The following is a 24,121-nucleotide window of genomic DNA, read 5'->3' as shown; positions in this document are numbered from 1 at the left end:
AAAGTCTTAGGACATTTTTTACTTTTAATAAAACTTTAGTATTTGATTTTAAATTACAGGCACGTTTGAATAAAATTGTTATTATACTATGACGCCGTTATGTATACGTCAATATGTCAGTTTTTTATAAAAAAAATACTATTTCTTGATGTTTTTATTGTGTGCTTAATTTTCTCCAATTTTGAAACTGATCTGCCGAGTATTCTAAAGCTTCCGAATGGTAATGTATCTGTGTAGTTTGTACTTTAGATAATGTACCTTAGAGTTTCTATTTTAGGTATACAGTATGTTTCAATGAGATGTGATCGGATAGAAATTTAAATATAAATAGATTAATAGATATGATGCTGATAGTCGGTTCTGGAAAAATGTATACATATAAGGACGTTGTTGAATTAGAAGTTATAATTGAAGTATCCAAAATGTTTCAAGGAGGTTGAAGAAAAATTTGGAGTATGAAGTTTTTAATAATTAAGGTATATTAATTTATTATTTTTGACATATGAAAAAAGAATATAGTTACCGACCATTTTCATGTATTAAGAATTTTCCTTTAAAAAAGAAGGCAATAAAATGGTTATAATATAAAAATTCTGTAATTCTTTAACACTACATATTGGAACAACGAGTGAGGGTCTATTTGAAACCCGATTAACCTCACAGACGTCGACTTTATTGCCTGTAATTAGTCGGTATAAATAACGTCATCGAAATAAAGGTGGTGGGTTGGTAAGTAACATCGGAAATTTCAACGATGTTTCAAGTATGACTTCGCATTAGTGGCCGGATACACGGAAAGGGTATTTACGTAATCTCGCGGGTGCTGGATTGTTTTGTGCGCTGAATTGAATAGAATAAGATGTCACTTCACCAGGGAAGAGAATATTTTCATGCTGGGAATATTTTATACGAAATTTATGCCTCAGAGGGATAGACAGAGAACGTAGGAAGGAACTTACCGTGTCTACGTATAGATATTACTATTTTACAGCGGACGGAGTAGAATAAGATGTCACCTCAAATTGTCTCGAGTGACTAAAATAGCTTTACGTTACAAACCTTAAAAGCAACGACGAAGACGCCAGCCGAAGAAGACTCGTATGAAATACACGCGCGAAACGGTGCGGCGTTACTCTAAATTCACCTGTTTCCAAATGATATGCATTTCAGAATTAATTGCGTGCAAGTGCGAGCATCTTTCATGATGTATCGCTGTAACCCCGCTACTCACCTCCGTATCTTCCTTTGAATTATTCTTACTTAATTACGTCGCATATGCACCTCGACGACCCATCATATTATTAAGGGGGATTTTATTTGATGTCACTCACGAGTACGAGTTTCCATTATACTTCCCTTTTACCTCCCTTTCAGATATTAATAAATTATACTTTACACCCGTAGTTTTCGTATCTAATTTTGAATTTGTCAAAACTTGAGGTATTTACATCTATCTTGGATATAAATTTAATATGGCATCTTTGTTGGGATAGCGAAAGAGTATAAGTCAAATTTTTGTCAAAACAGACTACGCTAATATATTCCACGTTGCTGTCTATGCTGCATTATGGTATTATTAGAAGTGTTTTTCTGAAAAATTAATAATTTTATTATACTATATACTTTATTATACTTTATAATATCTACTATAATTTTACACAGTGATATGTGTATAATAATTATATAATATTTTCTTTATTATTGTATATACTATTATATCGTGTTACTATTTTAATAAAAAGTAATAAAATAAGAAGAGCGACTAATTTTGTAGTGCTTTGAGTTTAGAACGAATTTCGCGGGCATCGTAAATATTTCGATATTCGACGGAGATATTTCGATTGAAATGTTTCGATAGTGCGGGAAATGATTTGAATCTAGTTCTTTTTATGTGCGAAGCCGATGGAGGAGCGCTCGCGCTAGTGTCGTGAGTGCTTCAAAACAAAGTCGTGTTCGGTAGAAACTTCAATTGTGATTAAAATGATTGAGGAACACGACGAACGCGAAACAATATGCGACTCAGTGGTAAATATCACGATCTACTAAACACGATAACGTTAATATTTTCTTAGTAAGAAGTCGATAATTACGAATATTTGAATGTTATAAGATCTTAACCTTACTTTTAGAATTCATTGGTGGAAGGTTGTCGTTTACCAGTCAGAATGCATGGGACGGATGATTGGCGTGAGTAAAATATCTATTTGCATTCTTCTTCTTTAATCATATGATGATCTGTTTTGAGAAAATCGTAATCTTTTTCTCTAAATCATGTATGACATTTTATACAATAAAGATCATTTAGAAAGTGTGTCATTGGTTCGCATTATTTAACCATTTCATAGACATATGGATATTTCTGTTGATTAATGTCGTTAATGTCGTATCCTAAATATAGGAAATACATTTAATAAAATATTGGCGTTCATTTATCACACATTATGTCTATTTCAACTTTTAGGTTATGTTTAGATACCTCGAGCAATAATAGATTGTGTACGTTCGGTCTTTTATTGTTTCTTCAAGAGTGTATTATGACTCCATTTATTTAGGTGTAATAATGAGAGTTTATCAAAACTATCCTTTTGTCATCCACAGCTCTTGCTGAAATCATCAGTGTTAAAGACGTACACGGTGTCAAGTGTTATTATGTTCACTATGTAGATTGTAAGTATAACGGGAATTAAGAAGAGAGACTAACATAGACAACCATTTAACTAAATGTGCAATATTTTAGTCAATAAACGATTAGATGAATGGGTTACGGAAGATTGTTTGGACACTCGGAAAGTCCAATACCCTCGACGAGATGGAACCACACCAGGAACTGGTGCAGCAACCCCCAAGAAACAAGCACCTAGTAGACCTCCTAGTCCTAGCAGCCTTAGTAATGAACCAGTCAATGGTTCTGCAGTTTTACAAGCTGCATTACAAAAAAAAATGTCTAGAAAGAGAAAGGCAACATTTATAGAAAATGAGGATTCTCAGGATGGCCCACCACAGACACCTGGTCCAAGGCCAACTGGGTCATTGGTTGCGCATCACCACGATGATATAGTTACTAGAATGAAAAATGTAGAACTAATAGAATTAGGGCGTCATAGAATAAGACCCTGGTATTTTAGCCCTTATCCACAAGAAATGGTAAACCTACCATGTATATATATTTGTGAATTCTGTCTAAAGTATAGAAAGAGTCGAAAATGTCTGGAGCGTCATTTAGCGAAGTGCAATTTGAGACATCCACCTGGCAATGAGATATATAGAAAGGGCTCAATATCATTTTTCGAGATTGACGGCCGAAAGAATAAAAATTATGCACAAAACCTTTGTCTACTAGCAAAATTATTTTTGGATCATAAAACGCTTTACTATGATACGGATCCTTTCTTGTTTTATGTAATGACAGATTTTGACAGTAGAGGATTCCATATAGTTGGCTATTTCTCGAAAGAGAAAGAATCGACTGAGGATCATAATGTAGCTTGTATTCTTACACTACCACCCTATCAAAGAAGAGGCTATGGAAAATTACTAATAGAGTTTTCGTACGAACTATCCAAATTCGAAGGTAAAACAGGTTCACCTGAAAAACCTTTGTCAGATTTGGGATTGCTGTCTTATAGAAGTTACTGGGCACACACCATATTGGACATTCTGTTGAATATAAAGCCATTAGTAGAAAATGAGAAGCCTCAGATTACGATAAGTGAAATATGTGAGCTGACCTCGATTAAGAAAGAAGACGTAATATCGACGCTTCAGAACTTGAATCTTATTAATTACTACAAAGGACAATATATTGTTACATTGAATAGGTAATTGGCTAAATAGTCAATGCGTCGTTAGGAAAAAAAAAAAAAAACGAATCGTGCAGACAGTTTGTATAGATATTTCGCTTCTTTCCAAAAACAGAGGATTTCTTCCAATATGTCACTGACAAAACATGTTTATTCACAGGGAGATTATCGAGCAACATGCAGCTGCAATGGAAAAGAGGCAAATCAGGATAGATCCTAAGTGTCTTCATTGGACACCAAAAGACTGGAGTGTTAGGGCAAAATGGTGAAGTGACATTCAAAATCGACAATAAGATTATGTTAATTCGTCTCTAAGTGATTTTCAGGATCCTCTGGAAGCGTGACCATTGTACCATTTATTGAATGTAGATACAAAAACTGTATATAATATATACGAGCATACTGGTCTGCGTTTTTTAATAAGACTGTGTCAATCTTTGCACGTGATTGCAATGATTAAAAATGACAGCATGAAAATGAAAAAAAACACAGAAGTAACAATAATTTTTACATTTGCATGCGTATCTCGGTTACGCAGTGCACCGAATAACCATGTTTACCGAATACTTTACGTGATAAGAAAAAGGTATCTGCTAAATAATATACTGGCTTACATCTAGAGTCAGAAACAATGTTTTAATATGGTGACTAGGATTTTTTAAAATATTTGCATACATATTTGCGAATCAACGACTTGTACAGGGATATAAATCGGTCTTCTAGAATTGTAAATAAATCTGTTTTTATAGTGTGCAACACATTCACTGCTAAAATACGAAAGCGATATCTAGTTTTAAAACAAAAGAATATATATATGTAATTATAGTATTTCGAAGCTTCGAGTAAAAGGACGAAGCTCGCGTATGTGACCATTTTGAAATTCAGTGAAACTGATTGGTACAATGCAGAAGTTGTATGCATACGAATATTCGCACAATTGTGCACACACCTTTCAAACAAGAATTAGGCGATATTCAAATTTGTGTGTGCTCGTATTACAGACGAATGGTAATCGATAATCTGTCGTTAAGAAAACAAATAAATAAATAAATGAAGAATGATCGGAAAGGTGGGAGAAAAATAAAGACTCGTTGAAAGAAATCGGATTCACTCATAATCACATCGCATTGAACAAAAACACACGAGTTTTCATTCCTCATTGTATTATAAACGGCTGTGTTCGATCAAGTTCAAAACGCTCGAGCATAAATTATCCGTCTGAATCCGATTCGAGATGATTCTACCAAAACGAAGAGTTACCTATGAACTGCGAAATAAAAAATATTTTTCTCTGAAAGTGTGTATTTTTGATAGCGTCGATCGATGCCATTAGTTAGAGCAGGTGAAACGAAAGAAAAGTAGAAAAAGGAAGTATGTTCAAATTTTTTCAATTTACGATCTCTTTCATTTCCACCTTCTCAACTTTCTATAATTATTCCACAATTAACACAGATACACAGAATCGTTCTTAGCAAGAAGGTGTAAATAAGAAAACACACCAGGTACAATTTTTAAATACAGCATCTTTTTTATGTATATATATATTTTTTTTATATTCAACAGTAACATCACAGTAGCTTCATATACAATAAACTTTTTTTATCATAATTTCAGTTGCCTTTGTATTCGTAACACCACGCGACAACGTGACACACAGCGAGTCCCGAACATTCGCCAATTTACAAAAATTTGCTAATAGGTTTTTCGCGCATTGTCAGCAATAGGATAAAAAAAAAAAGGAGAGGAATCTTGTGAACGTTAATGTGCACGATGTATGTCTACGTATTACAACACGCATGCGACTAGCCGAACAGTACGAACTTAGGACCGCAAATATTATTCAGATCCTCGTGTGTGTGTGTGTGTGTAAGTGTGTGCGCTTGCGCGCTCGTGTGTGTATTTATTTTTCATATATTCTTTAAAAGATACATGATTGATTTCCTTTCTTCTCTTCCACACGAGAATACGAAGTATATCCGCAAATAAACGCGAACACAGCGATACGTCCGGATACGACGAATTGCGGGAATGCAGAGGACAGGAATCCGAATGATATTGCTGACTCGCCCACGAAGCATTGTTATAATATTCGAGCCTAGCGAACAAACGAAAACCGTTCCCGGCGATTGTTAGAAACGAATAAAATGACGAATTTGCGTCGAAGCGATCGGAGCCTCTTACGATATATTAAAATACCGACTCGATTTTCTATAGATATATTATATCTTATCTGAACGATAAACGCATAATATCGATCATAAACGCATGACGAAACTCCTTTTTTTTTTTTTTTTCATTGTTTCTTCACATTCATAAAACACACACATATATAATAATATATATATATATATAATTACACGCATACATAAAACACGCATACCGAATCATTATCAGTGTCTGTTGATTGTATTCGTGTTCCGCAGACACAACGAGAGTATCCGGGTACTTGAGAAACACTTGATGAACATTAGGCGAGGACTCGGATACCCCGAGAACGCTATTTTTACTGGACCTGTAAAATTGTGAGTATTACAATTTAAAAAAGAGAGGAAGAAAATATGAGTTTAAATAATACCTACTCGACGAATATGTAACAAGATTGGAATATTGAAATAAAGAAATGAGAAACTATGAGTTGGTTGTTGGTGTTTCTTGGTTTGGTCGATCAGTTGATTAGTGTAATCCTTTCGCTACAAATGCTTTGTGTACGTATACCACCAGTTGTTAAATTGTAAATGAAGATAAATTTTTCGTTTGAAAATATTATGATTATATGATTATTATAGATAGAGAAATCTGTAAAGCACATTACCCTATGCACTCATAAATGAAAATTCTTTTAATAGAGTTTCTTTCAAGAATAAGCCATTCCAATTCTTTGACTCTTATACCAAAAATGATTTCAATTTTGAAATTACAGTAGCGAAAGGATTAAACAGTTACTTCGAGATCGAAGTCGTGTAATTTGAATATTTGTTAGGATGATTATAATTTTCAAATGTTGGGATATTTAATGTTTAATAATTAGTGACCTTTTTGGAAAATAAAGATCTCTAAACAGATGGATAGGTACTTAAATTATTCTTTTGAGGATATTTTTGTTTACTCGAGCACTCGGTTAATCTTCGTTCGACTCAGCGTTCAGGACCAGTGATCGTATATAGATGTAGAAATTGGCGGATAGATTTATAACAACAATAACAACAACAACAATGACAATGAGAGTCCGATGTCGACGAGAGTCGTCGGTAAATATGGACAGTGAATATCTTTTAACAGTGATTAGCGTTAGAACGATGACAATGAGAACATTGATAGTGGTCGGGGAATACTTAACCCTTTTGCACTTTCGTGTATTGTAAATATTGAAAATCTTTGTGTATACGTATGTATGGGAAAAGATAGATTGAATCGTTAAACGAAAGCATTAAAATTTAATTAACCCTGTGTAATCCATTATTTAATTATCTAGTGATATTTACGTATGTTTTATATGTTTCTTTTTTCTAAATAACATTTAACAAAATTCAAAATTCAACAAAATAGAAACGGAGTATGTAACGTTTCGATATGATTGTATTTTATAGTATCAAATTGTATACTTCTCAACCTTGTTCTTGATACATCTCATTGTCGTAGAAGGCTTTTCAATTTTTCTCGAATTTCTGGTAGTGATTAAATATAATCCACGAGTAACAAGAATTTCCAAGAGAAGATACCTTCGATATAAAAGTTCCTCTCGCAGAATATACAATACGATTCAAAATTCGTAGATATAAATTCTACAACAACTTAATGCGGCTTCAAAAATCTATTAAATCAATTGGCTTTTTTATTTTCTTATATTAAATTATAGTTAATTTGAAAACAAGTTATTCTTAAAGATATTTAAGCTAAGAATAGAAGCTGATACAACATTCTCGCCTCCTGCAAAATAAATTCAAATGAGAAATAAAATATATCACTGCTAGTGAAACTAGCGGAACTGTATGCAATCGCAACAGAATTTCCTTTCGAGTCTTAAAAAATGTCATAAAATTGATATGTATAATATAAAAACACAGTCTTACATCTGGAAATCTGTGATTTCCATTCCATCTTGATGCGAAGTCTTGTTCAAGTGCAAAAGGGATAAAATATCACCGCGTCGCGGCATGCAGTCCTTGTTACGATATATTCTCGCGTAAGGATACTCGATAAGCGTTGTATCATTACAAACAACAACCATCTTCGTTGTCGATTACGCGCTTCGTAATCGAGAATTCCTCGAGATACTTGAAATTCAAATTCAAAGTGCGACATATTCGATACTCGCCGCGATCTGGTCACGTAGCGGTTCTTGGTATCTTTGTCACACGATAATTCTCGTCTTTCTGTGTTGCATTAGTCGTGCATGTGTGTGTATGTGTTACGTGTGCGCGTGTGTGTACGTCATATATGTATATATATTATATATATTTATATACGAATATATATATATAGTTTTTCCTTCATTCATACTTTGTATCTTTTTTCTTTTTTGTCCAAGATAATCCTCTCTTCCCCTTTGTTTCTCTCTTTTTGTATTTTTTTTTTTTTTTTTTTTTTTTGTATGAATACATTTACAGTTGAACAGTAGTTGGCAATGGCTGGACAGAATCGCTTTCGATGAAAATACTTTTGTTTTTGCTAATCAGTTCCTCTTCGTCTATCGAGCCTGTTACGAGGTATCCTGTTTCGTTCCCATTTTTGTTGCCGTTTCTGGTCTTCCTAATTTTCTGGTCTCGCCTCTCTTTTCTGCCTTTATCTCGCGATTTGTATCGGAACAACGCAACTGGACTGTCATCGAACGCGGGAAAACTATTCGCTTTGTACATCAGTGCACGCATATCGGATCGCAGAAATTGTGGGTATACGGAAACGTAATCTTATCGCTGACTCGCTGTAATTTTTATGAATTCGTAAGTTTCCTTACCTAGATAGATAGCGTCCAATTTGTTAAGCAACAAATTACTTGATTTTATAGGTTTATTTGTCCTAAGAATATGATATAAATAATAGTGGATTTCAAGGTAAATTTGTATCCGACTAAAATGAGAAAATTTCTAGTTTTAAAAAGTTTCGCTCTTTGCTTTAAATTCGATAAGAAGAACTGAAAAAGGAATATATTAAATTGTAAGCGTAAACGTGTTCCGTATAAATATCGCGAACGTTTAGACCGCTTTTTCGCGAGTCTGCGTCAATTACGCCCCGAGGTTTCCATCACATCGTGACAAATGAGCTCTCTGGTGTGTCTCGAACCACCAGAAGCAATTAATGAATCATTGCTGCGATCAATTACGCTTCGACCACACACTAAAACATCTACGCTTACACACACATATGCCACAGAATCTCCAACAACACGTAGTCCACGGTTCTTTCACAAATGTTTCTACAAATATTCTCTTCAACAACAATTTCTTATATTTCTTATCTATATAATCCAACTCAATACGTTAAATGAAATTTCTCAAATTTCTATATTTTTCGTGGACGTAACGTGTCGCAGAAAATCCGTCATAGTTCGCATTTACGAAGATGAACGACAACGTGAGAGCACAGTGACGTTTAGAAATTTAGACGATGATCTTGTCATAATTTACACGAAATCTCGAAATATGTGACACATTACTATACGCTATCATATACATTACTAACACGCTATCTATGGAATGTTTTCATTAACGTTCGTTTCATTAACAATGATCTGCGAATCGTGTTATTCCACGTAATGAACAAAGAACTATGAATCACAAATTGTTGCATTTTTCTTGAACGTCGAGTATGGCTTAACATGCAGCGTTCCAATTGTATCGACCAGCGACGCACTGCAAGTCTCGTATTATATACATATATGTATAACGTTTCACGTATATCGACCAGCGATTAATTGTATATCACGTAGTAGTACATTTATGACTATCAGTGATAAACCACGGATCAAGCGGTATCACACAACTGCCCGAGATTTATGCTAAATTACAGTACATAGGTATTATTCATTTATAGCGACATTTATAGTAGTTTGAACATTTATTTGGCAAACGGAGCGCTTACGTGACGCTACGTTATTCCAGATCATCGCTAAACCCACAATTATCCGTATTTTCGATGAATAGCGAATTGTGTCTGATTAATTTCTTATGTTGCCGCGAATTGAAAAATCTGTAGCTTTGTAAAAGAGGTCTGCGGTTTTAATTGTTATTTAAATTTAGTAGAAAGCGATGATTTGTTTCATTTATAATTAGTAAGAAAATATAAATAACGTGAAATTATCTGAACAGTTCAGTTTGATAAGATCACATATCAGAGTATTTTCGTTTTTCTTACACCTTGTGTTACGTGATTAATTTTGTCTACCTGTTTTTCAGTGACCGATTGAAAAGAAAGGATTCGTCAGTTTCAAACTTCCTTTGCATTTTTGTATTTCCATATAACATCTTTGTTTTCGTAACTGTCGGGAAGAATTTAATGACGTCCAATAGATAGCACGTTAATTTTTACGACCAAGATCGCGAAATTTAATTGCTGCGATCAAATGTAAACGCGCGAATCGCGACAGATCATCGTCCAGGGATCGTTCACGGATCATCCATACGATTTTCTTTAAAAACGTTCACGTTTACGAGACGTGTTTCTTTACGTACATATATGTATCTTTTTTTTTTTATCGTTTTTCCATTCTTTTCTTTATTTAGCTTGTTTTACAGCTACACGTACGGTTTGCATATTTAGTTAGTTTATCTTAATTATTAATACTCTCTTTCACATATACATACATACATACATACATGCACACATACACACGCACATACACACAGTCTGTCTCACGACTCTGCTCGTACACTGCACGTCACATATGATATTTGTACCTTCTTGTTTTCTCTAGTATTCTGTAAAAATATTACAAAGGACCGTCTTTCTACCACGTGTTAGGTCGAATAATTCAAATCCATATCGAATCCATATCCAAATTCCATTATGTTATTTTAAATGTACCATATTTTATGTGATTACAGTGTCGAGGGAGCGTCGATTTGTATTCTATAAGCGATAGTCTCGTTTCGCCTGCGAGACGACGCGAAGAAAAGATCTACTTTCGTCCAGCCGCTTGCCTGAACAATAAGACACTTAACAGTTGGACGATCCCCATATCTGGGAATCGATGAATGTTTTTTTTACACCTTTTTGCCTTTTTATTTTTCCTTTTTTTTCTTTTTTGTTAGTTTTCTTTTATTCTTTTTCTCCGTCTCTTAAACAATTGTGTCTCGACGTTACATTTGCGTATAACAAACAGAATACACACGAGGGAGGGATCGAAAATGGCATTAAATCGTCGACGAGTGTGTAAAAAATATCTCTTCTTCTTGGAACCTACGAGAGAAGTTGCGTCGAGGACAATCGAGAAGCGAGAGCGAAAGCGAAACGGGGACAGAGTCAGGGGGACGAAAATCAGCCTCTTCCGCGTGTACTATAAAACCACGCGTTTGTTTCTTCCTTTCCTTCGTGTTCATGTGTGTATGTGTACTCTCCTTTTTTCTCTTTTTTTTTTTTCCTCTTTTCGATTTTTCTCGTGAAAATGCAGTCAATGAAACTTGGGAACCAGGCCAGGCTAAATTATCGAACGATTTTTGTTTGCGAAAAAATGACTGACGATGGGATCTTTTATTATCACATACTGTGTGAGAGTTAGAAATTAATGGACACACCAATTTTTATTCCTTGGTTTGTATATACTAAAAGAAATTTTGTTTTTACGTCGATATTTAGAAAAAAAAAAAAATAAAAATAAAAAAGAAAAGAGAAATCTTTGTCAAGACAATTGTTTATTTTTATATTTCTTTACTTCCTAGCCTGTTCCTGTGAATTTTAGAATATCTGCCTTAGAGTATTGAAGATACAAAAACTACGATAGAAAACAGAACAGACTTCGAATACTTTTGTTGTTTCAGTTTGCTCCTTATTCTTCATTTCCATTTATATTTCACACTCAACATCAACGTCATATTTATTTATGTATTTATTTTTTTTCTTGTTGTTATAACTATTATTATTCCTCTTATAATTATTTATTAATATTATTGTATCATTAGTGTCATTCTTAATACGTACATATATACACACACATGTTTATGTATGTATACATACAATTAAATTCACTCAAGCTTACCAAATAATTAATCGTTACGTCTATATATTGTATATCGTATTATCAATAGTGTTTCTCTGTCTTCGAGTTTTCTTTTTGGTTTGTATTTTTCTTTTTATGATACAGATTGTCATAATCGGCATGGTATTGCCGTCTTTCTTTCAGCCTCTGGCGCTTTCCCTTCTTTTTGAAGAATCTTCCTTCTTTCTATTTTATTCTGTCTTCTTTTTCAGTTGAAACAATGTCGTCACCAAGTTACTTTCAACGTCCTTCACTTTGTCCTATTCTTATACAATATGAAATTTGTGCATTTTCCCTTGCTTCCCGTTGATTGATAATGACTGAAACTAGGAGTCCATCTTCTCGTTTAATCAACGAACTTTCACAATCCATTTTCTCGTATCTTAAGCTTCCTTTGCGTAGTATCGAAGTCTATTACTTTCCTGACGATTTTTCCAGGAAAATAATTACTTTCCTTCCTATTGCATAGATCGTGCATTTCAATCTTCTTCCTAGAACAAGATGTTTCTTTCTAAAACAAGATTTTGTAATAGAAAAGCGATCGTAAATCTGTCACAACTTAGATTCACTACTTTTCACATTATTCAATTTTTCCAATTTTTGAAATTATTTCCATCGATTAACATCTACACTTTCTATGCGTGATTTTGATCATGTTAATAGTTGACTATTCAATGAAACAATTTCGAGAATCTCCCAGAAAAATGATTAACTGTCGCAGATAATTTATTGTTGTTTTTAACACATGTTAATCATTGAATTTTTTTTCTCGTTTTTAATTAAGGAACAGTTCTACGAGTAACTAGCAAAGTTCATGATCGACACAATTCTTGACTAAAATCTCGGAAAGATCACCCTCATTTATTGGCGAACTACTATTTAGAGTTTACTCTCCTCAGGTACGAGTTGTTATTTCCATTTTTATAAGGGTGAAGGTTAAGGGTTGCTTGGAATTGGTACACAATGTGCAATAGTCTTTTACATGCCACAGTCGAAACTCTCCTGATTTTGCACCTTTTTCTGGTAAGCTTCCAAATAGCTGTCGACGTTCCTGTAGATGCCAGAGTTTGCTTGGTACATCAGAGTTTCCAGGATTCTCTCGTTTCTGATTGCTTTGGATGGCAAGACAATCTGAAAGGCCCGTTAAAGAAATTAGTTTTATTTTTATATTTTATTAATGTGGATTTGTTAAATTACTTGTTGAGCAAGCTATCGAACATGGTACTATAAGAAAAAATTCAAACTAACAACTATTTTTAAATCTCTCTTTATAAGTAATTTTAACATTCTCTCGTATTACATTGTGAAAGAGTTAAAAACATTTTCTATCGAGCTTACCCTAATAAGTTCTTGAGGCGTTATTCTATACAATTTCAAGTCTCTACTGAGCCTCTCCATAATACACTTGAACTCAACTTTCGGGTCTACTTTGGTCGATTTTCTGTCTTTAATCCTATTCTTCGCCCACTCGAGCATCGCCTCGAATTTCCTAATTTCGCCAACTTCCAGACCTCTGCACATGATCATTTGAACCATAGACTCACTTAATGTGAGAAAATCAGGATTCTGGAACAATTGGTACGCTCTGGTCTCGATGAACGCGAGGATCATATTAACTAGCTCCGAGGCAGACGTGTAACGCCAGCAATAGTTTTCCAACGCGCACAGCATCACGCAGACAATTTCAATTCGTAAAAATTGTTTTGCGTGATGGAAACACGCCTGTAGAAGCTCAGGTAGATCATAGTGCTCCGCTGCACAGATCAGGCCTGGTATGTTGCTGCATGTCAGTGGACAAGAACCTGTCTGCAGGTAGTTGAGCAGAATCTTGAACGTCTTCGGGTCGAACTCGATGATATTGAACTATATAATAAAAAAAAATTAGTGATATATGGAGATGTTTGCCTTTTATGTGAAGCAACTTTCATCGTTTAGTCTATCATGTGGTTTAAAAAAAATTATTTGTGCAAGCTGTTCCATGCTAATCTCCAGAGACAAATATCTTGAGAGATCTGGAATGTATTGTTTACTTCTACCTCTTGTTACTTTACAATAAATGAAAATATAGATTCTAATCTTTTTTTCACTATTAAGTTAATTTCTCCTCCTCTATCAACTTATCCTATTATTATACCCACTCTTCTCTATTAAGTTTCATGAATTTATCTTCTAAAAAATTCCAATTTCTTCTTCCATTTAATTTTCACAGTATTTCTGCTTCAGAAGCACCAATCACAGTCTTATCATATCATTATTAAACATGTACTTGTAATATCAAAGAATACTGATAACATTAATATCAAATTAATACAAGAAAAGTTCCTTCCAAACATCATTATATAATATATCTGTACATACCAGAAGTAGACTGTTATAATTAACACCATTAGAAGCTTAAAATCTTACCCTTTAAAACCATTTTTGTCTCATTTCGATACGATTTCCCGTTTTCAAGATATGTTCATTCAAAGTAAAGCGCAATTTCCAGTACTTCACTATTGCTATCTTATTCGCGTACTCGGTTCTTTCACTCGCACGCCTTCGCTGACCTACCGCACATGTGGCACGCGCGAATGGTCAGTGACGGACGCTGAGTCACAGCTTTTTTTACGCCACTACTACTACTACTACTACTATTACTACTACTCGCGACATACGTAATTCTTGGAAAAAAAGTGGGTCACGACGTTTCTAAGAATTTCAATCGCCATTCAGCTTTCTGCACGTTCTACACGCAATACTTCGAAGCTTCGCATCTCATAAACGGATTGAGATATCGAATTAAAACAAATTGCGGGTTATAGGGCGTATCTTTCTCTGTCTTTAGAATGCATTCGTTTAAAAATCTTGTAGCTTCTTTCTTCTTTCCGTTTTTAATTTTTTAACGTTGTAGTACATTATAAGTAACTTCTTTTCTATTTGTTTCTCTTGAGTGTTGTGTGGAATGTGTGTTACATGTGTGCTAGGTGTTAAGAGACAGTCTTGTAAATATTAATTGGTGAATGTTGATACTGATATGTAGAGTGTAAGAGGCTGAGCATCTTGTTATTAATATTGAATAAATAAAATAGACGGGCAAAGAAGAAGTAAATTGAAAATAAATTGAACGATTGGAATATAATGATAACAATTGACATTGGTGTAACGTGTGGTTGGTCTCTTCACTTGTTAAAAAAATTCTGTATCAAATATAATGTGTAAATAAATCATTAATTTGAAGAAACAGGAGGAGAAAGGAACAGTAATGTTTGATACAGAAGTTTTATGATAAAATATGAAATATTATTGAAAAAATAATAAATTAACATTTGTCAGGAATAAAAATAAGCATACTGTGTTATAACCGTGAATAGTGTATTTTTCAGTGTTTAAATATATCAGTAATAGAGCATCGTTAATAATAATATTGTTACTGCGAATTAATTAAATTTACCTCCGTTTGTGCCAATTTTGCTCTATCAACTTTCTGTGCATCCGCACATACGCTGAGTCTCGGTACCGCCAACTGTTGAGCCGCCTTCTCCTTTTCCTTCGCCTCTTTATCTAAAATTTTAGATTGAAAATTTACAATGGATCAAAAATTCTTACATACACGTATTCAAATTCAATATTTCTACGCATTCGATATACATATTTAATACTTCTATATCTATTAACAATTAATTTTACCGTGTACTGTTGATGGAAGAAACGTAACGACATAATCAAACAGTTAAGACTCTGCCTGTCTTATAGAAACATGTATCACCTTGCATCTTAGATTACAAAAGTCTTTTGCGAGCCAATATAATTGATTAATATAAAAGTTACTTAAATTAGGTATTTATAATATTTAATATCTATACAGACATTCAAATATTAGAATCATAATAAATATTTCTCAAACGCGCTATCCTACACACAAACTGTTTAAATATGCAACAAAAGCATATACCAAATTAATTCTTGATTGATATCATATCCTGAATAGACTAAATCTACCGTAGACTACCGAAGTGTCCTGTTTCGCGGCCAAGTTTCAGGACAAAAAATACAACACAAACAAGAATACACAAAAGCTCCGCTCCCCAGCGACTTAAATCCAAAAACACAAGAATAAAAAAACACAAAAAAACTGTAAAACTTACGATACATAATATAGCATACGTCGTACCGTAGCGTATCGGTACCTTTGCCTAACACACCTTATGCTAATTCATAGTTTAAATGAATTACATACAATGTATATGTAAGAAACTATCTTGGCATAAATAAACACAAAAAAAAAGACTAAATCTACCTCCGTATCTTCCTTTACCTACGTGTCTGAAATTGTTGTTTAGTTTCTTGAAATATGCATAAAATTTAATACCTGATAATAACTTTACAACTTCGCTAATTACGTTTTCCGTTGACAGTATCTTTTTTACAACTAGTCTTTCTAAACATATAAAACCATAGACGAAGCACAATAACAGAGTCAATAATATATACATACTGCTGCAATCCTGCGAACTGGCCCAACGTTTCCGATCCTCGCTTTGCAGCGTATTTCCGCTTCCGTGTTTCTTAATGCTCCGTCCCCAGCCTGCCGTGATCGTGCCGAGCCTCGAGAACGCTCGCTTCATCATCGGTGACGAGGGCACGCTTTTAGGTCTAAACAAGTCAGAGCCAGTATCTCACAGAAACCGCAGAGCGGCACCTCAGGGTACGGAGAGGAAATTCTTCTCGAAGAAGCATCTTCGATCAAGGACAGAGGACAGCAGGGAAAGTAGAAAGGAAGATTGAAATCGATAAAAAGGAAATCGGTGATGACGGATTTTTCAAGTAGATCTTACAGTTCCTGAATGCATCGAATAATAGCAATAAGGAAAAAAACGAATAATACGAGACAACGACGAAAGCTCGTCTCCTTCGTTCGCAAAATCGGAAAAATTGGAAACGTAAATGCGAATATAGAAATACCGAAGTAAAGGCAAGATAATCAGAGCTTGCTGTTACAGTTACTCGAGGAGAAAAATTGTTCACGAGACACGTCGACTCAAGTTCACTGCATGCCGATAGCCAAATTACCAAATCGAATAAAATTCGAAAACAAAGTGTCAGTGTTTAGATTGGAAAAAAAAAGGAACCGAGAATTCGATAGAAGACATACAGAGCAGCCGCAAGAACACAGGAAGATATAAAATAAAGGAAAAATCGATACGTCGATCTCGACCGAAGCTAATAAGATAGATATGATAATAATTAGCGTGACTGGTGTGATACTTCGAGTTACTCTTGCAGTGCTTTTGTTTTTTTTTTATTCTTTATTCTTTTATCGATTGCTTTCGAATAGTAAAACATACTACACAGTTAATCATTCAAATACAATAGAAAGATATAGCGAATAAGAAAGTGAATAATACTCATAATCAACATGCGGTGCTGTGTGTATGTTCTTTAGGTGTACGTGTTCATGTGTGTGTGTGTGTGTGAGGATAGGAGACATGGAAGTGCCGTAAAAAATACACATAATTACGATTAAATATGTACGATATATAATATATAATATATAGATATGTATATATAGTATACATTCGACAACGACACCAAAGGCAAGTTCAATCTCTCACCGTTAATCTCCCGGCTTTTTTAATCGCTAAATAAATCCAGTTATATCGTTTATGCATCTCGTTTCACTTCATTTGTATTAACCCATTTTACGGACTAATTATACAATTAATTGGACTGGAAAATACAATTTTTTGAAACTAGGAACGATTAGATTGAGATTGGCACACATTTGTTCTCGTGCAAGTAATAAGTGCTTTTTAACTGAAAAGACAAGTTCTTCAGGTTGATATTCGAAGATTCCAGGAAATGAACTTTATGAATCTACTTTTTTTTTTAAAGATTTTTGTGATTCATTCAGAAAGGAATTTAATATAAAGATGGTTGATAAATTCAAAAGATTTGCTTTATTTTAAATGTGCGAGTTCTTCTTTAAAAATTCTCCTTTAAGGAAGATATAAAAATGTGAATCATACTTACATCATGTTCTTCCCCTGCAATCTTCATTTCAGATTTTTAATTACTACAGCTACAAAAAGGATTCTAATTAAAGAGATACGGGAGAAGATAATATTTTAAATATTTTTAACACGGAAAGGAAGTTGCGAATAAAATACTGACGAATAATAAAATAAGCTATTATTTTGATTCACAAAATACAATATAGACGAGTATAAACGGAGTATTGTATTAATAGCGAAAATAATACAATAAAAAATATTAATAATAAAATGGAAAGAGTTACTATTACAATCACACAAAAAGAAACTATTACAATCGTTTTATCATTAGCGAAGAATGGGTTAATACATCATATATTGCGTGGATTATATCATAAAATCACTCAAACAAGATGATAGATTTTATTTATATTTTTTGATTCACGTATTGAATATAAACTGGACTCTTGAAGATAAAAAATGCATAATCCTGGTTAACAGAAATAATTCACAAGATACGAACCTTGGACTTTCGACATCAGGAACTTGAAGGAAGTTAGAACTTCGTGGCTTCTGTGGGCTCAACAAGGTGGGTACTGGTCTGGCAAGTAATTCAGCAACCGGCACTTGTGGACTTCCGAAACCCGCTTGAATACCATACAACATCTCTTGGAATACTCTAAAGAAATCAAATAAGTTAGCAATTTTTACTCCTTACCAATATCAATCTGTTCAAAGTTCAATTTTTTGTTACTAGTATATTTAACGAAATTAATAATTATTATAATACTATTTTAAAGATATTTTTAACAAAATTAACGTTCACTTTCATCAAGATTGAAATATGATTGTATTCTTTATTCTTCATTTTCTGAATTACCCGAAAACGTAAATCAATTTTTTGACTAATCACCTGCTCCTAACTGCCAAAATCGCTCTGACGCCAAAGAAACGGACTTTCTGCTTCTGTGGTCCATGTACCAGGAAACAAACATCAAACAGGTTCGTATTTAACGTGGTGTTCTCTTCATTGTTCAAAAATACTTTAGTGAAGTCTTTGGCAAGTTGATCGTGATCTTCGAATTGATCTCTGACAGAATCCAAAAGTGGGGAAGATGGTCTCATATGACCAATTGGTCTCCACGAACCGCGTCTAAAGCAATAAATTTCGTTCTCATTGATTCGTTTATTCTTTTAAAATAGCTTTCCTTTTTTTAAATACAATAAAATATTTTGATTAGAATATAATTAATTTCTTTGTGGTCGTTGTCGTTTATGTTCGTTCACCTGTATGGTTTCGGAATCTGCCCTGTTTCAGCATGATTAGCCAAGTTGGCCACGATATCTTCCAACATCTGAGTTCTCGTTCTTTCCTGCATCTTCGCGAATTTTGGTGCAGAATAACTTGCTCGCTCTCCGTTCACAATTTTCGTCAATAACCACTCGCGGAACATGGGACCTGTTGCATCGAGAGATCGTTAAATTTGCTTTTACAGCACCCCGATAACTTTCTTCAAAGTAGTAAGAGCTAGTTTTATCTCCAAGTTACTACCTTGCGTTTTAGATGGTTCATTTTGAAATCAAACTATTCTTTTTCTAATTTTTTTCCGATTCTCTTCTTTCCTTTTAAAATAATTCTTACATTTTTCACAACAATACAAATGTCATCTAATAAACTTTGAATATATTTTCAAATTATTAACAGAATTTTAATGAATTTTCTAGTTGAATAATAAAAGGTGTTTCATTTGTTAGACTCTAATTACAAGTTATATAACAAACAAATATTGAATTTAAGCTCATAGTGTGTCCAATTAGAATATTTAAAGATTCATATATTATGTATCATTACCCTTTTTAAAAACATTTTGTTCCCAAAGATAGGGTTTGTATGCTCCAACCTCGTCCCTAGTGGCAACTGATACTTCATATCTGGTGACTTTCCTTTTTATTCGTGGACTAACTCGAACTAGAATGAACGTGTAGAGAAAATGTGACTTCATACAAGCTGGATTAAACGGAGTCTTGTCTGCTTCCAAGAACACGACACACACTATGTCGTTGCCGATGTGTCGTTTTTTTTGTACCTAAACAATACAATCTCTTTTAATATAATTATGATATAAGTAACTATTAGCCTGTAATTATCACTATTCATACAATCAAAGTTCATGAAAACAGCATTGTTTTCAATTAACTATTTAAACTAACTCTTTTTAATTCACTTTGAATTAACTCTTTTCTCTAATAATAATATGTTATTTTATTTCTGAAAAATTAAAAATTCCTATTTACTTTTGAAGTTGAATTTTAAATATTTCTGTTGTTTATGATTGCTATTCATAGTAATAAGTATTAACTGCACATAGTTTAATATCATGTCAAATAATATAATATTGATATATACATGTAATGTTATATACGTAACTCGTATCATATACATCATAAATCACATATTATACATAGTTCTAAATTGATAATTACGTCAATAAGTCAATAATAAATAAATAAATAGGTCAATAGTTAAACAATTAATAATTCTCAATTTGAGGACTTGGAACCGGGGATTTCATTCAACCAAAATTCAGAATGCAATCTACCTTTATCGAATTGGAATTATAATCCTTGCTATGCGTGTAACGCGATATGTGTTACAAAGCCGGGTTTAATTAGACTTCAATGTTCCTAATATCTATTTGTCTATTGTCTATTGTCCTCCATCTATATGGAAAATTAGTTACTGCGTCACAGTAATATTTGCGAACTCTATCATCAGAATATTCCTGTAGTTCTCTTACAATCTTATATGCGATTAGAAAATTATCTAAAAGTTGAAACAATTGAAAATTGTTTTACTTATCAAATACTATAAAAGTCATTATATTTTGTACAGTTTATATGTTTTCTCATATTACTACATTTTATGCGATTTTACATTTTCAAATCTTCCGAATGCATAAAAGTTTGCAGTCCAATAATAACTAATAAATAGTAAAATAATGTATAATGAAATTTAGAGCCAAGACATTCCGATTAACGCATTAGACTTCATTTTAGCGATTTAATTTAGGCAAGATACGAAAAGATTGATTAAAACGCTATCGCTGGTAAACGTGTCAACAAAGACAAAAAATTTATTTTACCCTCTGCACGTCGTGTTTCTCATTAGGTAGGAACGTGGACACGTGGTACATGATCTCGATGCCTCGCCAATTCGTGTACACAGAGTATAATCCAGTTAGATCGTGAATCGTATCCAAGCCACCCTTGTACTTATCGAAACCCTTCAGACGAATTTTATCACCTAGAATTTGTAGAAATTCGTCGAAAAGAGGCGAATTCTCGTGGTTGTCCAATATCTCCTCCTCGGTACGCTGGTCCTCTTGAACGTACAGCACGCCGACTTTCAACTCCGATTTTATGAACACCTGATCCAGCTTCAGCAGCTCATCCTGAGTGTCAGGTAATTGACCTAACGTTAATGGCGGATTCACGTTCACCTCTTTGCCTAAGCTGCGGACCACTTCCTCGCGATTGTACCTGTGAGAAATGAGAAACTCGTGGATGTTCGTTTTACGAGAAGAACGGTATTTAATTGATTTCTAACGACGTTTAACTCTTTCGCTACGTGAAGTTAAGAGTCGAAAGCGGTTTTTGGAATATAGACGGGAAGTTGCTTTACTAAAATTTGGAGATTCTAAACGGTGACAAGCATAATAAATACAGAGAATGTTCTTTTTATACCAAATTTAATTTAGTGCGACTACTTTTATTTAGTCCGTTTTACTTGCAATTATTATTCGAAATTAAAGTTTGAAAGCTGTTCTACTATTTTATAATATTTTTAGGGAAAAGAAGTTTATTTTTCTATTTTACATCATAAATAAAAAGAATTTCGGTTTACACAGAATGTATAGCAAATGATTTTTAAAATCATAGATCGTAGAGACGGAGTTAAGTGCTATTTACACTACAAACAACATTTCTTATATATCTTATAATAATATATCTTAAATATCTTCAAGAGTATAGTGTTATATGTAATTCATGTATACGAAATTGAATTAAAAGCGTAGAATAATACTTTTTTGCTCGAGTCTGATTTTGCGAGAAAATCGATTTTGGAAGATCGATTAAAAATTTATATTTGTGAAAATACAATTTGTCGAAGGACGTTATAATGCTTATTGTTTCTATATATAACACCTACGCGAGTTTTATGAGTTATTAAACTGAAGAAGCATAAAGGAGAATTTTATCAAGCGTACTTTATTTTATCCGGTTATCTAAAAATCTATTTTCATGAAAATTAAACCTTGCATGATCAAATTTTATTTTACACTTTCAATCTATTTTCAGGAATCACCTTTCACCCACATATATAACACTTTCGATCTTACCCTGTACGCATATATTTTATAAATATGCTTCTGAAAATATTTAAATAAATCTGAAATGTTTTCAAAAACACTTCATCGTGACAAAAACATTTTTTATAACTTTATAACTATTCTTTTATATTATTATAATCACGTCAGATATGAAGTGATCAGATAACAGAAAATAAAAAAAAAAATGGAAGAAGCAAAGACAATTAAAATTTGTTAATATTATTCAATTGTTTAGAATTTTAGTGAAAAAATGAAATTATGTTTCTGATCAATCAAATAGCGTAGTTACGATAAATTTTGATAAAAGAAAGATTTGTCCAAATCGAAGCTTGTGTATTCTATTAGTTTGTTATTTCTACGTAGCTCGAAGAGTAGAATTAATTTCACCTTGATTCTACCATGTAGTTTAACCTAATTAGGCGACATTAAAGGCTCCTGTGAGAGTTAGGATATTACTATTGCTTACTTACACTGTTTAGTCTCTAAACTGTGCCACTGGATACATCTATATTACGCTTGTAAGCGAAATGTTTGACTTGTACTACTTGTTTGATGTCTAATTTCCGTTATAGAACTTTCCAAACTGTTTCATTTCTACTTCATTTAATATTCCTTTTGCAGTTGGGATTTTCAAGAGGTTCCAATTAATTCTATATTTACATTGACAACTTTTTATGAAATACTTGATCGATATTTATGAAGTTTCAGATTGTCCTATTCATTTACTTTCCACGATATTATTTAAAAAGACTCCTAGATCCTTATAATTTTTCTTACATCAATGATCTATTTGGATACACTAGTCCACGATAAAGTAAACTACTTAATATTCTATTTTAACAATGATGTTCAATTTATCTTTCTTTCAAATTTTTATAATTTATAATTCATGTCATTATATTACTGTGGTTACTGTTTCTCTGTATCAATACAACACTGTATCTGTTAACAATTACAAAATATGACATATTTGTGATTTTTCTCGTATTTGAAATAACACATTGTGCTTTGTTCCAACTTATCGCGGACCTTCTAGCTCATTTCTTCAAGATAAACCTGAAACCAGTGCTTAGAATGATTATTAAAAAGAGGAATTTCGAAACCCAAGAAACCACAAATACGTCATCTAAATAACGTGAAAATTAAAAATCTAAAACTACGCAAATGCTTCTAAAAAATACAAAAAGTCGCCAAATACCTGTCAGCAAATACACAGCTCGCAGGAATTAGCCCGTGTACAGTGTAACTGATGGCTCTGACGAGAATTCTGAATTGATCCCGGCTATTCAATGTTTCCTGCTTGATACTCAGTATCACCGGACCAAGATCTTCGTCGTTGGCAAAATAATTCCAATGCTCAGTCCCGTAGAAATATTTTTCATAAGTCTCTTGTTCGACAGAGGTCAGCTCGAATCCTTGATTCTTTTCCCATTGTTCCTCGATCGTGGTCTTCTTCCTGGGCACTTCGTCGGTATCCGACTCTTGTTGAACCTCAGCCAATTCAGTGTCAGTCGCTTCTCCGCTCTCGCTCTCGTCCCAAATCGTGTCAGAAGTGATTTGCTGTCTAGAGCACTCGATCCAGTAGCCAGGTGTAGGTACCAAATTGTGAGGGAACTCGTTGCAGAACTCATCTATGGAAATATTTAATATTCTACTTAATGGTGTGATTTAGTTTGAGCCGAAAGGAGTGTAAAGTGGTTGAATCCGTTTGGGGATTTTTAGGATTAAACAGGATTAATGGGGATTTAGGATTAAATAATATTAATA

The 24,121-nt window shown here is 33.4% G+C and overlaps 2 protein-coding genes across 12 annotated transcripts in view; one reads left to right on the top strand and one right to left on the bottom strand.

The window, feature by feature from the left end:
* The first annotated feature begins 1,903 nt into the window (after nucleotides 1-1,903).
* On the top strand, nucleotides 1,904-5,061 carry LOC132908719 (histone acetyltransferase Tip60). The gene is made up of 5 exons (XM_060962983.1): nucleotides 1,904-2,025; nucleotides 2,130-2,187; nucleotides 2,599-2,667; nucleotides 2,738-3,818; nucleotides 3,961-5,061. The coding sequence occupies exons 1-5, from the start codon at nucleotides 1,981-1,983 to the stop codon at nucleotides 4,067-4,069; spliced, it is 1,362 nt and encodes a 453-aa protein (XP_060818966.1). The 5' UTR covers nucleotides 1,904-1,980; the 3' UTR covers nucleotides 4,070-5,061.
* Nucleotides 5,062-5,303: 242 nt separating this feature from the next.
* Nucleotides 5,304-24,121, bottom strand: part of LOC132908706 (uncharacterized) — a 159,325-nt gene continuing 140,507 nt past the window's right edge. For 8 of the 11 annotated variants that reach the window (XM_060962952.1, XM_060962943.1, XM_060962951.1 and 5 more), the window contains 10 exons: nucleotides 23,553-23,985; nucleotides 21,107-21,503; nucleotides 19,816-20,050; nucleotides 19,251-19,422; nucleotides 18,877-19,116; nucleotides 18,487-18,642; nucleotides 16,469-16,626; nucleotides 15,425-15,534; nucleotides 13,330-13,854; nucleotides 5,304-13,122 (listed from right to left, as the gene is read on the bottom strand). In XM_060962952.1, the coding sequence (XP_060818935.1) occupies nucleotides 12,970-13,122; nucleotides 13,330-13,854; nucleotides 15,425-15,534; nucleotides 16,469-16,626; nucleotides 18,487-18,642; nucleotides 18,877-19,116; nucleotides 19,251-19,422; nucleotides 19,816-20,050; nucleotides 21,107-21,503; nucleotides 23,553-23,985 (2,579 nt within the window). In that variant the 3' untranslated portion in view covers nucleotides 5,304-12,969. The remainder of the gene's footprint in view (nucleotides 13,123-13,329; nucleotides 13,855-15,424; nucleotides 15,535-16,468; nucleotides 16,627-18,486; nucleotides 18,643-18,876; nucleotides 19,117-19,250; nucleotides 19,423-19,815; nucleotides 20,051-21,106; nucleotides 21,504-23,552; nucleotides 23,986-24,121) is intronic. The other 3 variants (XM_060962948.1, XM_060962949.1, XM_060962947.1) reach the window with 3 other exon arrangements.

This window comes from Bombus pascuorum, chromosome 7, assembly GCF_905332965.1.
Source record: "Bombus pascuorum chromosome 7, iyBomPasc1.1, whole genome shotgun sequence".
Lineage (NCBI taxonomy): Eukaryota > Metazoa > Arthropoda > Insecta > Hymenoptera > Apidae > Bombus > Bombus pascuorum.
This window is presented reverse-complemented; position numbering and strand designations above follow the sequence as displayed.